Genomic DNA, 15,809 nt, shown 5'->3' on the forward strand with positions numbered 1-15,809 from the left:
GCTTAGATATGCTTCTAGTTTTATAAATAGGAGGGTAACCGAATACAAAGTAATGCCACCTACAAAATAAATACATTTTGTAAATGTTGCTAATATTCAATAGCAAAAGTAAGCCAACAGAACCTTAATATCAGTTATTACCAATCGGTGTGGAATTGGTTAGAAAAAGATAAGGCTGAAGTAAATTGTGGCATAGACACTTATCAATGTATTTACTATCCTTCACTATGGGATGTTAGTTTTAGTAAACCGAAAAGAGTTGGTTAAAGCTACAGCTCAAGATGCCCATAATTAACCAGCACATGATTGAAACGGAGAGGTGCAGCCTGGCACCTTCAATCCTCTTAGTGCAGGTTCCCTCATCCAATCACATTGGCTGTCTGATCTTTTGTATCAGCTCAGCATGAAATAGCCGGCATGTGTACATTTGGCTTGGCCTGTTGTTGCCAGATGCACAAGAAACACTTCTGGTTAGAGCTTTCTTTGATTGTTATCCTGTAAATCAGTGATATTGAACTGGCAGCCCAGGGGCCAATTCTGGCCAGGGAACGATATTAGATCCAACCCATGAGTTCAGTTAAAATAAACTTAAAAGAAACTAGCATTTTTGCAGAAGATTCCTAAAAACACCAGATCTTAAAAGGCTCAATTTTTTTTTTGAAAATAACTATGAAATAATGACAAATATTGTTCTATAGAAATTACCAAAGTACAATATAAATTGTTCTGTGGTACGACAATGATCCTTTTTGAAAAATATATGAGCTGCACACTCAAATGTAGGGGTGTCCTAATACAACTTTTTTACTTACAATACGATACCAATATTAGAGCCTTGCGTTTTGGCCAACACTGATATTAATCCGATATGCACAACACAAATCATAGAACATACTTTTATTATTTTGCGGTGTTGGATGTTATAAAAGGTTTAATCAAGTGAAATGATTCAGAACAATGGTAGGTATGAAAACCACTTACCTATTTATTAACCTTCTGGAATGGATTTATGCTGTCTTTAAGTTGAAGTGGAGTGGTAATTAGATTTTTGTCGACACTTAGTGGCCTCAATAATTCATAAAGTTAAAGGGGAACTGTACTTTTTGGGGGAAATGTTGCCTATAGTTCACATTCCTTAAGAAAGACAAGAATACAACATTTTTTTTGTATTCTAATTTGTAATAATCTGCTCGTTCTACGTGGCTGGCAATGAAGCTAATGAGAGCAATCCGTTTTAAAAACGGACCCAAAAACCGCGTAACAATACTTTATTTATGTTCCTGTATAATAACCAAGCTGTAGCGACATTGTTATTGTAAGAGCAAACACTGAGAAACTGTTTCTAGCGTAGCAACACTTTGCCTTGCGACGACATGCTACGGCTTTAGCCGTAAGCTACCTTTTGTGTCAGTCCCCGAATCGCTTTTAAATTTATACTGCATGACACAATGCAATAAGACACCAGTGTGTACTGACTCAAAAACATGAACAATCATTGTGCAGTATCTGTAAAGTATTAGCCCACATTTCATGTTTTGTTTGTACAGAGCTAGCTCAACAGTTTTTGTACCGGTAGTTGTAATAACAAGCATTATGTGCTGCATGTATCATGATCAATATTACAGTGACGCACTCGATGGACAGTTGTGCATTTGTTCCAACTGGCCACGGCCGGTTTATTTAGGGTAAGCACGCCATTTATGTTTGCATAGCTTGGCTCCAAGTGCCACATTTGCAGCATCAAGTCACGCCGTTCCTGACTCTTTCGGCTTCCGTCTGCCCCCTAAATCCTCTAAATATTCAGGTTAAAAAAATAAGGTTTTGAATCCTTATTTGTCCAAAATTAACCATCTTTGTTTTCTATTACCAAGTCTTCGTGATTAGAAAACACAAGCGTGTGTTTCCAGGCGTAGGAACACACATTTGATGCTGGAAGTATGTTGCTATGGGAACGGAAATAAATGTGGTGAGGAAAGAAGTTCCGGTAAGGCATAAAATGACCAAAAGACGGTAAATATACATATTATTACTGTATATATAGACATGCAGTGTGTATATAAAATGTTGATGGAGGGTTTTGAAGGCTACAATGAAGACTCCCATTAGCTGCATCTTCCAAGTGTTTATCATCTTTATAATCCTAAAAAAAAGACTTGTGTTATATAAAAGGGTGCAGTTCATCTTTAAGCTCATGATGCTGTAGGTTTAATGATGTGGACATGTTTGTTACTGAATACTTTCAATTACGCTACTGCCTTTGGAGACTTTTACTGTTTTAGACTACAATATTGTTCAATTAAGGAAATTTTTTATGTATGTCTAGCTGTTTAGCTTGTGTGGTATTGTGTGCTTAGCTGTTGTATAATGACTGGCTCCTAGTAGCCTACAGCCTACCATGCTTACCTTTTTGGAAATGGCTTGACTAAAATACAAAAAAAGACCAACCTTGTGTGCTTGAAGGACATGTAGATCTTAACTGGCTGTCAATCGTTGCACAAAAAACTGATATCTGATATCAATACACCCCTACACAAAAGTAAAGGTAAGTTCTCCAGTGACAAATACAAACAAGGTCCAATGGAACTGTGCATTGGGCAATTCTGCAAACATCAACTAACTATTCAGCAGAAAAATAAGCAGATATTTTTTTCTAAATTTAAAACACTTTCTTGTGGCCTACATAAACTGTGTATTGGGCAATTCTGCAAACATCAACTAACTATTCAGCAGAAAAATAAGCAGATATTTTTTTCTACATTTAAAACACTTTCTTGTGGCCTACATAACATGTAATTGTGTTTTTTGGTAAAAAATTGTATATAGATTGTTTTACACATCATCTTTAAGCCCCTTTCTGACTGTCTCTTCAGGACATGTTTTGTGGTCGGTCTTATTTTAGTGCCTCCATGTCGTAGTTTTAGTGCTTCCATATGGAGTCTAATGACAGATATAAGTTAGAACTATACGCTACTTTGTATTAGAAATCGCAGCAGTGGAGGATGCGTGTGCATGTACGAGCCAGTCTGCCCCACAATAAGAGGATGGAGAAAAGTAAACTTACTGACGACAACGTTGGACTACAATGGCGTACTAGTGCAAAGTTCTTTAGGTAAACCTCTACCATGTGTGGAAATATCTGCCGACGTCACACGTTGAAAAACGTCAGACATTGGAGCAAATGTATGAAAGAAGGCAAGATTGATTTATAAATATTTAAACTATGCCTACATGATTTGATTTAAAATTTCCGGGACTTATGGGGATCCTAAATATACAAAAACAGTAAGAGAAGTTAATTTTGCATAGTAGGACCCTTTTAAGACAGAGCTCTGTCTGAGGTGCAGTTATGACCTGCTCAGTGGCCTTGTGATTAGAGTGTCCGCCCTGAGATCGTTAGGTCGTGAGTTCAAACCCCGACCGAGTCATACCAAAGACTATAAAAATGGGACCCATTACCTCCCTACTTGGCACTCCGCATCAAGGGTTGGAATTGGGTGTTAAATAACTAAATGATACCCAATGCTGCTGCTCACTGCTCCCCTGTGGGGATGGGTCAAATTCAGAGGATAATTTAACCGCACTTTGTGTGTGTGTGTGTGTGTGTGTGTGTGTGTGTGTGTGTGTGTGTGTGTGTGTGTGTGTGTGTGTGTGTGTGTGTGTGTGTGTGTGTGTGTGTGTGTGTGTGTGTGTGTGTGTGTGTGTGTGTGTGTGTGTGTGTGTGTGTGTGTGTGTGTGTGTGTGTGTGTGTGTGTGTGTGTGTGAGAGAATCATTGGCACTTTAACTTGAACTTTCCTGAAATTGTCAATGAAACCTGAGCATGTCTTTTTTTAGTTACATTTATGCTTTTTCTGTTGGACCTCATTAGAGAGTGCAGGTGGTTATGTACTTTCCACTATTTTAAATGTATTTTTAGAGTGATGTGGAGTTCACCAACATACTGGTAGCAGAATGAAGTATACTTTACCATGATTATGGATGAAACTCTTGCTGAGCTAGTTTGTAGAGAAAGTCTACCCAACTGTCTTTCTCTTTTGTCACCCGCCTCCCTCTCGCCTTCATGTCATTGTGCGACAGCATCTCCTTCTTTCAACTCCCTTTTGGTTCAGATGCCAGACCGCTCACAAAAGACATGTGTTCCACTGACCCACTCAGAATACATCTGCATTCAGTTGGCACAGCCCAAGGCCAGACTGAGATTTATTGCTCTGACCCACTGAGAGCTTCAGCAGAGTTATCTTTAGAATGTGATTAAGGTATTTGTTAGATGCTTGCAATGTTTGGTTAAGACGTGCAACATTCATTACAACTATGTCTTGTGTTCTGTGAAAAATTGTGTTGTAGTCACTGCGTCATTGGACATTAATGGAGGTTTTGAGAAGTAAATAATCAACTCCAAGCACCTCAGTACCAACTTTATCAAGTGTGTAAAAATATATTTATATTGAAATTATGTCTCTGTCCATTTTTTGTAGGTGCTATCCGTGTGCGTGGAGGAAGAAAACATCATACCATACATCACTAATGTGCTGCAAAATCCAGATCTAGCTCTACGCTTAGCTGTCCGCAACAACCTGGCTGGTGGTGAAGAGCTCTTTGCTCGCAAGTTTAACAACCTGTTTGCAGCGGGCAACTACTCAGAGGCTGCCAAAGTGGCTGCCAATGCACCAAAGGTATTCCTTTCGTCAGCATCAACACTCTGTTATCATATTGTTATAACTATCAGGGTTGGGCCGATAAAACAATATCAATATACAGGTAAAAGCCAGTAAATTAGAATATTTTGAAAAACTTGATTTATTTCAGTAATTGCATTCAAAAGGTGTAACTTGTACATTATATTTATTCATTGCACACAGACTGATGCATTCAAATGTTTATTTCATTTAATTTTGATGATTTGAAGTGGCAACAAATGAAAATCCAAAATTCCGTGTGTCACAAAATTAGAATATTACTTAAGGCTAATACAAAAAAGGGATTTTTAGAAATGTTGGCCAACTGAAAAGTATGAAAATGAAAAATATGAGCATGTACAATACTCAATACTTGGTTGGAGCTCCTTTTGCCTCAATTACTGCGTTAATGCGGCGTGGCATGGAGTCGATGAGTTTCTGGCACTGCTCAGGTGTTATGAGAGCCCAGGTTGCTCTGATAGTGGCCTTCAACTCTTCTGCGTTTTTGGGTCTGGCATTCTGCATCTTCCTTTTCACAATACCCCACAGATTTTCTATGGGGCTAAGGTCAGGGGAGTTGGCGGGCCAATTTAGAACAGAAATATCATGGTCCGTAAACCAGGCACGGGTAGATTTTGCGCTGTGTGCAGGCGCCAAGTCCTGTTGGAACTTGAAATCTCCATCTCCATAGAGCAGGTCAGCAGCAGGAAGCATGAAGTGCTCTAAAACTTGCTGGTAGACGGCTGCGTTGACCCTGGATCTCAGGAAACAGAGTGGACCGACACCAGCAGATGACATGGCACCCCAAACCATCACCCAACCATGCAAATTCTGCATTTCCTTTGGAAATCGAGGTCCCAGAGTCTGGAGGAAGACAGGAGAGGCACAGGATGCACGTTGCCTGAAGTCTAGTGTAAAGTTTCCACCATCAGTGATGGTTTGGGGTGCCATGTCATCTGCTGGTGTCGGTCCACTCTGTTTCCTGAGATCCAGGGTCAACGCAGCCGTCTACCAGCAAGTTTTAGAGCACTTCATGCTTCCTGCTGCTGACCTGCTCTATGGAGATGGAGATTTCAAGTTCCAACAGGACTTGGCGCCTGCACACAGCGCAAAATCTACCCGTGCCTGGTTTACGGACCATGGTATTTCTGTTCTAAATTGGCCCGCCAACTCCCCTGACCTTAGCCCCATAGAAAATCTGTGGGGTATTGTGAAAAGGAAGATGCAGAATGCCAGACCCAAAAACGCAGAAGAGTTGAAGGCCACTATCAGAGCAACCTGGGCTCTCATAACACGTGAGCAGTGCCAGAAACTCATCGACTCCATGCCACGCCGCATTAACGCAGTAATTGAGGCAAAAGGAGCTCCAACCAAGTATTGAGTATTGTACATGCTCATATTTTTCATTTTCATACTTTACAGTTGGCCAACATTTCTAAAAATCCCTTTTTTGTATTAGCCTTAAGTAATATTCTAATTTTGTGACACACGGAATTTTGGATTTTCATTTGTTGCCACTTCAAATCATCAAAATTAAATGAAATAAACATTTGAATGCATCAGTCTGTGTGCAATGAATAAATATAATGTACAAGTTACACCTTTTGAATGCAATTACTGAAATAAATCAAGTTTTTCAAAATATTCTAATTTACTGGCTTTTACCTGTATATTGCAAAAGACACGTAATCGATAGCAATAAAAAATCTGTTCGTTATATATGTTTTGGTTGGAAGTAACCGGAAAGAATGAAGAATGGTTGGTTGCATGAACAAAGGCACTCGCAGTCTGGTAACCTAGAAAAACAGGAATGAATCAGTGGGCAACGGGAGAGACACGTTAAACAGCCAATCGTGTAACAGTATCAACTATCAAGTTTAGTTGCACCATCTTGCTGTCCTGCTGTTGATTCTCTGCATGGAGTGAGAAGAGAAACTAAAAAGGAGTGCTTCAGAGAGCGAAGAAATTGTTGATAAAACAGGAAAAGTCACATCGACATTATGGCAGTCGTCTGGGGGTTGTTATTTTTTAAACGGACCGTAGTCCTTCGCTTTCTTCTTTTCGACCCTTGTCTGTTCTCTAATTGGATGTACTTAAACAGGCAGGTAATTTGTAGGATTGTATAAATAAAATCAATAATATATAACAAATGTGCTACTTTAAAATTATTTAGTCCAATAATATTTAAATAATAATTACTGAATAATATAAATGTATTCCCATACTTAAACAAAAATCTCAGACCAAATTAAATGTTTCACAGATCACGTAACTTCCTGGCAGCAAACCTGCAAAAAATAGTTATTCTCATGTTTCTCTGTTTATATTCTCACACTTCGCATTATTTTACTCTATTAAGCATGTCTTACATAGTCCTTATTTTTATACCTTAAGGAGGTTATTGTTAAGTATTTGTGATTTTAGAATTTAGTTTGCATTGTTTTTTTATGACTGGGTTAACATTTTTTCTTTTTTCCCTGATAGCTGAGGGGATTATAATCAGAGGAACATTTAAAATAAAAATGTTAACATTTATTGTATTTTTCTCCTGGTCCATATTTTCCATAAGTCAAAAAATATATAAATAATTATCGATACAAACCATTATAAAAATCTTATTTGGATTGAGTTTTCAGCCATATTGCTAAGCCCTTATGTTACAATTGTTGTCTTTTTTAAGGGTTCATGGTCAACTAATATTTACAACCAGTATGCATTTAAATAAGATTAATCCAACACAATGTCTTCCCTGTTGCATTTAAAGGCCTACTGAAATGAAATGTTTTTATTTAAACGGGGATAGCAGATCTATTCTATGTGTCATACTTGATCATTTCGCGATATTGCCATATTTTTGCTGAAAGGATTTAGTATAGAATAACGACGATAAAGTTCGCAACTTTTGGTCGCTGATTAAAAAAAAGCCTTGCCTGTACCGGAAGTAGCGTGACGTCACAAGTTGAAAGTCTCCTCACATTTCCCCATTGTTTACACGAGCAGCGAGAGCGATTGGGACCGAGAAAGCGACGATTACCCCATTAATTTGAGCCAGGATGAAAGATTCGAGGATGAGGAACGTGAGAGTGAAGTATTAGAGTGCAGTGCAGGACGCATCTTTTTTCGCTCTGACCGTAACTTAGGTACAAGGGCTCATTGGATTCCACACTCTCTCCTTTTTCTATTGTGGATCACGGATTTGTATTTTAAACCACCTTGGATACTTTATCCTCTTGAAAATGAGAGTTGAGAACGCGAAATGGACATTCACAGTGACTTTTATCTCCACGACAATACATCGGTGAAGCACTTTAGCTACGGAGCTAACGTGATAGCATCGGGCTTAACTGCAGATAGAAACAAAAGAAATAAACCCCTGACTGGAAGGATAGACAGAAAATCAACAATACTATTAAACCATGGACCTGTAACTACACGGTTAATGCTTTCCAGCCTGGCAAAGCTTAACAATGCTGTTGCTAACGACGCCATTGAATCTAACTTAGCTACGGACCTCGACAGAGCTATGATAAAAACATTAGCTCTCCACCTACGCCAGACAGCCCTCATCTGCTCATCAACACCGAAGCTCACTTGCGTTCCAGCGATCGACGGAGCGACGAAGGACTTCACCCGATCATCGATGCGGTCGGCTAGCGTCGGATAGCGCGTCTGCTATCCAAGTCAAAGTCCTCCTGGTTGTGTTGCTGTAGCCAGACGCTAATACACCGATCGCATCTACAGCTTTCTTCTTTGCAGTCTCCATTGTTCATTAAACAAATTGCAAAAGATTCACCAACACAGATGTCCAGAATACTGTGGAATTTTGCGATGAAAACTGAGCTTTTTGTATTGGATGCAATGGCGTCCCCATACTTCCGTTTCAACCATCGACGTCACGCGCATACGTCGTCATACCTAGACGTTTTCAACCGGAAGTTTCGCAGGAAATTTAAAATTGCACTTTATAAGTTAACCCGGCCGTATTGGCATGTGTTGCAATGTTAAGATTTCATCATTGATATATAAACTATCAGACTGCGTGGTCTGTAGTAGTGGGTTTCAGTAGGTCTTTAATAAAAAACATTTCTACTTTATTACCATCTGAACTGAACTAGAATATTTACAATTAATTTAACAATTTCATCAAAGACTTTCATTAATATTCACTCTCAATTTTTCCATTTGGATTTCAACGTCACCCAGATTAATGATCAAAGAGAGGGACTTCAATGCAACCATGCTCGATTAAATGTTTGTCCATCTGTGAGCATGATTGGTAAAAAAAACATTTGTTTTCTTTAAAAGTGCTTTAATTTGCTGTCTGATTTCTCTTACAGGGTATCTTGCGAACACCAGACACCATCCGTCGGTTCCAGAGCGTGCCTACTCAACCGGGCCAGACTTCCCCCTTGCTGCAGTACTTTGGCATTTTATTGGACCAGGGCCAGCTAAACAAGTTTGAATCCCTGGAGCTTTGCAGGCCTGTTCTCCAGCAGGGGAGAAAGCAGCTCCTGGAGAAGTGGCTGAAGGAAGACAAGGTGTGCAATATCATAGAGACCTGTGTCTGGATATGACTTGAGTTGTCTTGTAACATGTTTATATTTGAATATGAGATTGTCATATATTTTATACTTAATATCCAGTGCTGACATTACTTGACATTTGTTTCAGTTGGAGTGCTCAGAGGAGCTGGGAGACCTGGTAAAGGCAGTAGACCCTACTCTGGCACTTAGTGTCTACCTGAGGGCCAATGTACCCAACAAAGTAATACAGTGTTTTGCAGAGACTGGTCAGTTCCCCAAGATTGTCCTTTATGCCAAAAAGGTACGTTTAACTGGCTAATTTCATTACTACTAAATACTGAAATGATTGATGATGATAAACCTGGCAAAATGAATATTTTCTCTCCAAGGTGGGCTACACTCCAGACTGGATCTTTCTTCTCAGGAATGTAATGAGGATTAACCCAGAACAGGGTCTACAGTTTGCCCAGATGTTGGTGCAGGATGAAGAGCCCTTGGCTGACATCACACAGGTTAGATAGGCTTTAATACATATATTTGTTTTTCCTTAGCACAATTTGACTGATATTCCCATAATCATCCATCTCTCTTTGTTTGCACAGATTGTGGATGTATTCATGGAATACAACCTGATCCAGCAGTGCACTTCATTCCTGCTGGATGCCCTGAAGAACAACAGACCATCAGAGGGACCTCTGCAGACCCGCCTGCTAGAGATGAACCTTATGCATGCTCCCCAGGTGGACCCTGAAACATGCTTTGCAAAACGATGTAAAGTCTGGATATTTTGTCAACATTATGTTTGCTTTGTCATCAATGTAGGTTGCTGATGCCATTCTGGGCAATCAAATGTTTACCAACTATGACCGTGCACACATTGCCCAACTTTGTGAGAAGGCCGGACTGCTGCAAAGGGCATTGGAGCACTACACTGACCTGTATGACATCAAGCGTGCTGTGGTGCACACTCATCTTCTCAACCCCGAGGTAGGACTATTTATCCGTCCGTCCATTTTCTATAGCTTGTCTATTCAAATAATATTTAAACGCTTCCTTCCCCAGTAATGAATGTAGTTAACCTCTAACTGCTGCTTCAGTGCATATGACCAAAACTGCTATTCTCTCCTCAAACTCCAGTGGCTGGTGAACTTCTTTGGCTCATTGTCTGTGGAAGACTCTCTGGAGTGCCTTAGGGCCATGCTGTCAGCCAACATCCGCCAGAACCTGCAAATATGTGTGCAGGTGGCCTCTAAGTACCACGAACAGCTCAGCACCCAGTCTCTCACTGAGCTCTTTGAATCCTTCAAGAGCTTTGAAGGTGAGAGTCAACACATCCTTATTACTTTATATGAAATATTATTTCTGCTTGTGACACCTGCTGGATACACTGGATTATATGAAATAATATGTTATTAATTATTTTATTGTTTCCAAATATTGGGGTCTTTTTTTAGATTAATTCAAATTTCACACTTATTAACTTATCACTGGCAATGTTTTTGCAAGTGGCGGCGTGGACCCGCTTCCGCTCGAAAACACACGATTGATGACGTCACGATTATTGTCGACAAGTATAATTGTTGGGGACAACTATAATTGTCGACAATTGTTGTTGCAGCCCTTGTGGGTATGTGTGTGCGTGGGTGTGTCATCTCTCCGTTATCTCTCCAGCTCTGCTTCTGTCGTCTAAACTTTTAACCTCCAGCGATGTGATGATGAACTGAGCGTCATTTGTACTTTCACTACTTCACATTCAAGCTGGCTTAGCGGTTTCCAAATATTGGGGTCTTTTTTTAGATTAATTCAAATTATGCTATTAATTGCTAGTCAGACTAATAGTTTGTTCGTGTTAGCGCTTATAAAAATTGGTTAATATTCAAGTCAAGTCATTAAAAAAATACATCTGTCATCATGGCTTTCATAATGATTGTGAATGATAGGCTAAATTCCATCGTTAAGATAGACGATGAATAAGCATCTATCAAAATAATCGTTAGTTGCAGCCTTAAACCACACACATTAGTACATACGCAGGTGATTTGGATTACACACGCTCAGATTGAGATGAACGTTTTCAAATAATTTTGCTACAATAATACTTCCATACTGGATAAAATTCTGACAATCAAATTGCATTTGTTTGCAAATATTGGGGTCTTTTTTTATATTAATTCAAATTATGCTATTAATTGCTAGTCAGACTAATACAGCCTGACTACCAATTAATAGCATAATTTGAGATAATCTAAAAAAAGACTAAGACTAATACAGTCTGACTAGCAATTAATAGCATAATTTGAATTAATCTAAAAAAAGACCCCAATATTTGGATGTGTGTGTGGCTTAAGGCTGCAACTAACGATTATTTTGATAGGCTAAATTCCATCGTTACGATAGACGATGAATAAGCAACTATCATTCACAATCATTATGAAAGCCATGATGACAGATGTATTTTTTTAATGACTTGACTTGAATATTAACCAATTTTTATAAGCGCTAACACGAACAAACTATTTAGTTAGAGAACAATGCGAAAAGACGCTCGGTTCCATCCCTCTTTTCTTTGCGAGGTTTATCAGTCATTCTTCAACTAAATGGGAATATATGAACATCCTCGCTTCAGCATCCTAAAGACAGCAGACATTGTACGGTAAGTGATATTGTGATGTTAAAAAATAAATAAAGTGCTCGTTGTGATGCATTTTTTAAATTAATGCGCCGTGTATGCTTAAATTGATCAACAAACGTAAATATAAAATGTTATTATAAATGTGCTTGTTACTACATCACATATATACTTACAGCATGTATGTAAAACCTTAATGGAGGTGTTTGGATGTTTTTAAGCGCTTTATAGGCAGAATGGCGCGGCTCCCATTGGCTCTACTTTAAGCTGACTTTTCAGCAAATGTATTTACTATCTAGAATGCATTTAAAAAAAAAAAATACATCCATCCTCATTTCTTTAATAATGATTGTAGAAGATAGGCAAAATTCCAAAAAAGGTGCAGTTCCCCTTTCTGTACCGGTATGTTGCATAAAAAAATGAAATAAGCACAAAAACACAGCAGCCATGCAAACCGCTAAGCCAGCTTGAATGTGAAGTAGTGAAAGTACAAATGACGCTCAGTGCATCATCACATCGCAGGAGGTTAAAAGTTTAGACGACAGAAGCAGAGCTGGAGAGATAACGGAGAGATGACACACCCACGCACACACATACCCACAAGGGCTGCAACAACAATTGTCGACAATTATAGTTGTCCCCAACAATTATACTTGTCGAATAATCGTGACGTCATCACTCGTGTTTTTTCGAGCGGACGCGGGTCCACGCCGCCACTTGCAATAACATTGCCAGTGATAAGTTAATAAGTGTGAGAACATTTCCTCCTATTCCTGTTAAAAACATAAATACCTTGCTCATTTTGCAAAGCGGACCTTGTTCTTATGGCAGTACATCTGTGATACGCAAGCATTTAAAGCGAAGGCATGATGTCGGAGGTCTGAAAGTAGGACGCGGTCTCAGACTTGGTATGAGTGTTAGCTTGTACTTTGCTAGCTAGCTAACAAGACACCAATGCGGACGTATTATAAGATTAAACATACAATCTACTACATAATTAACATTTTAAGAATTAATTAAAGATACAATTCTACACATTAAGTCTATTAGAGTGCTAAAATTGCCAGGAGTTTAAAAATAGTCAATATACCAGTATGCACCTTTTAAACATCACAAAATGCTTTTCTTTTTGAGGAAGTTAGATTTTGTGGTTGTTTGTTTTCATTGCTGCTATTTTAACTGTTTTTAAATAAAAACATTTAACACTCTGCCTTTCCTTTTTTTTTTTTAAATGGACATTTTAAAAGTCATTACATTTTTGTAACAGCCGAATGAGCAGCAGAGTTACTGTATAAAAAAATATTTATGAATTAAATCATCTTTGTTGTTCGTAAGCACATGCCTAAAATAACTTAAGCTGCATTTAGAAGTCCATGGAAAAAAAACTATTAATTGCTAGTCAGACTGTATTAGTCTGACTAGCAATTAATAGCATAATTTGAATTAATCTAAAAAAAGACCCCAATATTTGGAAACAAATGCAATTTGATTGTCAGAATTTTATCCAGTATGGAAGTATTATTGTAGCAAAATTATTTGAAAACGTGCATCTCAATCTGTGCGTGTGTAATCCAAATCACCTGCGTATGTACTAATGTGTGTGGCTTAAGGCTGCAACTAACGATTATTTTGATAGTTGCAGAAAAGGGATGGAACCGAGCGTCTTTTCGCATTGTTCTCTAACTATAAATAGTTTGTTCGTGTTAGCGCTTATAAAAATTGGTTAATATTCAAGTCAAGTCATTAAAAAAATACATCTGTCATCATGGCTTTCATAATGATTGTGAATGATAGGCTAAATTCCAAAAAAAGTGCAGTTCTCCTTTAAATCAATATTTGGACATTTGTCCATCGGTTTGGAATCGTCCATCAAAATTATGATGCAGCTACTGTAACAATCCATAATTTCTCTCAGCCCTTGTACTTGGTTCTCAGAGCTTGGTGTAAACTGTCTACCTGCGTCTCTCAGGTCTTTTCTACTTTTTGGGCTCAATCGTCAACTTCAGCCAGGACCCTGAAGTTCACTTCAAGTATATCCAGGCTGCCTGCAAAACAGGCCAGATCAAGGAAGTGGAGCGAATCTGTCGTGAGAGCAACTGTTATGATCCTGAGCGTGTCAAGAACTTCCTGAAGGTAAAGTTTGAAAACTTTAAAAAGCTGTTCACTTTTTCTTTTTTTTTTTGCATGACAGTTACTCTCACTTCTACATAGTTTTGCTCCATTTATGAATGCATTACACAATAAAATGTTATGTAGATTTAAAAAATGAATTCCAATTGTCAATCTCCTGTCATTGATATTACAAAACTTTAAACAAATATATTTAACTAGTTCAGTAGATGATTATGTAATAGTCACGATAATGGCACTCACGCTTGAAAGCATTTTTACTTCCTATCTTAAGTGTTCAACTAACGAGCCTGACAGAAGTACATTTTTTGTGCTTTTCTTGTTTTGTCCTGGAATGGCACAGGACATGCACCAGGTAAATCTGTCGTTGCACAATAACGGAGCTGGCCCTTTTTTGTCTTCATCCCTCCTATTAAATTTGGAAGCTAAGGATTGAAACTGGGATCAGAGGTGTATTTGCTATCAGGCCCTCCAGTATTTTGCAAGTCATTCAATCAATCAATCAATCAACAGGCATGTGATTTTTTTTTTTTGTCTATAGTCGGAAATCCGTCTTTTTTATCTCTGTAAAAATATAAACAATTATTTTCCGTTTTTATCCGTTTTTTCCTACTTACATTGTGTTAAAATCTTGATCCCTTTCTTTGCCGTACCTGCCAACAACTACGGTTTTCCCGTAATGAGTGCGGTTTTTGATAATCCAGTGGTAAAAACTATGATTTTCCATTACAAATTATTAACTTAAAAATCGAAGCTACGTAGCAAAGCAACTCCACGGGCAGGGGACAAATATACAGGAAACATCAATGACGATTGGTTGGTTTATGTATAAGAACATCCATGATTGGTTGGTTGGTTGGTTTACTATAATGAGTCACGATTGGATAAGATTAGGAAAAAACATTACGGACAGGCCAATCAAAGGCAAGATAGGGCGGGTCATCATACTAGGAATGAAAATTACAACAGACACGCACATCCCGAATGATGAGGAGAGAGTCGGAGAAGAGAAGAGGGAATATTTAAGCGGGCGATTTATATATATATTTTAAAAAAAGATGGAAGATGGCAGAGGATTCTCTTTCTTAGATTATTTTCAATCCAATCCAATCCACTTTATTTATATAGCACATTTAAACAACAAAATGTTTCCAAAGTGCTGCACAACAATATTAAAAACAATATAAAATAAATATTATTAAAAACGATTTTAAAGGGTAAAACCAATTAAAACAGTAAATAGAAATCAAAATTTTAAAAACACAGAGGACCACACAACTCACATAGTGTTAAAAGCCAGAGAATAAAAGTGGGTCTTAAGACGAGACTTAAAACACTCCACTGTGGGAGCAGTTCGAACATGGAGGGGCAGAGTGTTCCAGAGCTTAGGGCCGACCACAGAGAAGGCCCTGTCTCCCCTGGTTTTAAGTCCCGTCTTGGGCACCACGAACTGGAGCTGGCTCTCGGACCTCAGAGCGCACGCAGGATTGTAAGTTTGGATGAGGTCCGAGATATAATGAGGTGCCAGTCCATGTAAAGCTTTAAAAACAAACAGCAAGGTTTTAAAATCAATTCTAAAATGAACAGGGAGCCACTGCAAACTCTCAAGGATTGGGGTTATATGCTGGCGTCTCCTGGCCCCGGTTAAAAGTTCTGGACTAACTGCAACCGGGTGAGAGCTTTTTGGCTAATGCCAGCATAAAGTGCATTGCAGTAGTCCAGGCGACTTGAAATAAAAGCATGCACGACTTGTTCAAAAAGGTTAAAAGATAAAAACGGTTTTACCTTTGCTAAAAGACGAAGATGATAAAAACACGATTTTAAAACGCCATTGACTTGTTTGTCAAGTTTAA

At 38.5% G+C, this 15,809-nt stretch overlaps 1 protein-coding gene across 1 annotated transcript in view; it reads left to right on the forward strand.

The window, feature by feature from the left end:
• cltca (clathrin, heavy chain a (Hc)) overlaps positions 1 to 15,809 on the forward strand; it is a 73,063-nt gene that overhangs the window by 38,634 nt on the left and 18,620 nt on the right. Inside the window, exons 7-14 of the mRNA XM_061963087.2 lie at positions 4,474 to 4,671; positions 9,012 to 9,212; positions 9,346 to 9,498; positions 9,587 to 9,709; positions 9,800 to 9,937; positions 10,020 to 10,184; positions 10,335 to 10,515; positions 13,796 to 13,959. Coding sequence (XP_061819071.1) covers positions 4,474 to 4,671; positions 9,012 to 9,212; positions 9,346 to 9,498; positions 9,587 to 9,709; positions 9,800 to 9,937; positions 10,020 to 10,184; positions 10,335 to 10,515; positions 13,796 to 13,959 — 1,323 coding nt within the window. The remainder of the gene's footprint in view (positions 1 to 4,473; positions 4,672 to 9,011; positions 9,213 to 9,345; positions 9,499 to 9,586; positions 9,710 to 9,799; positions 9,938 to 10,019; positions 10,185 to 10,334; positions 10,516 to 13,795; positions 13,960 to 15,809) is intronic.

Source organism: Nerophis lumbriciformis, linkage group LG09 (assembly GCF_033978685.3).
Source record: "Nerophis lumbriciformis linkage group LG09, RoL_Nlum_v2.1, whole genome shotgun sequence".
NCBI classification, from domain to species: domain Eukaryota; kingdom Metazoa; phylum Chordata; class Actinopteri; order Syngnathiformes; family Syngnathidae; genus Nerophis; species Nerophis lumbriciformis.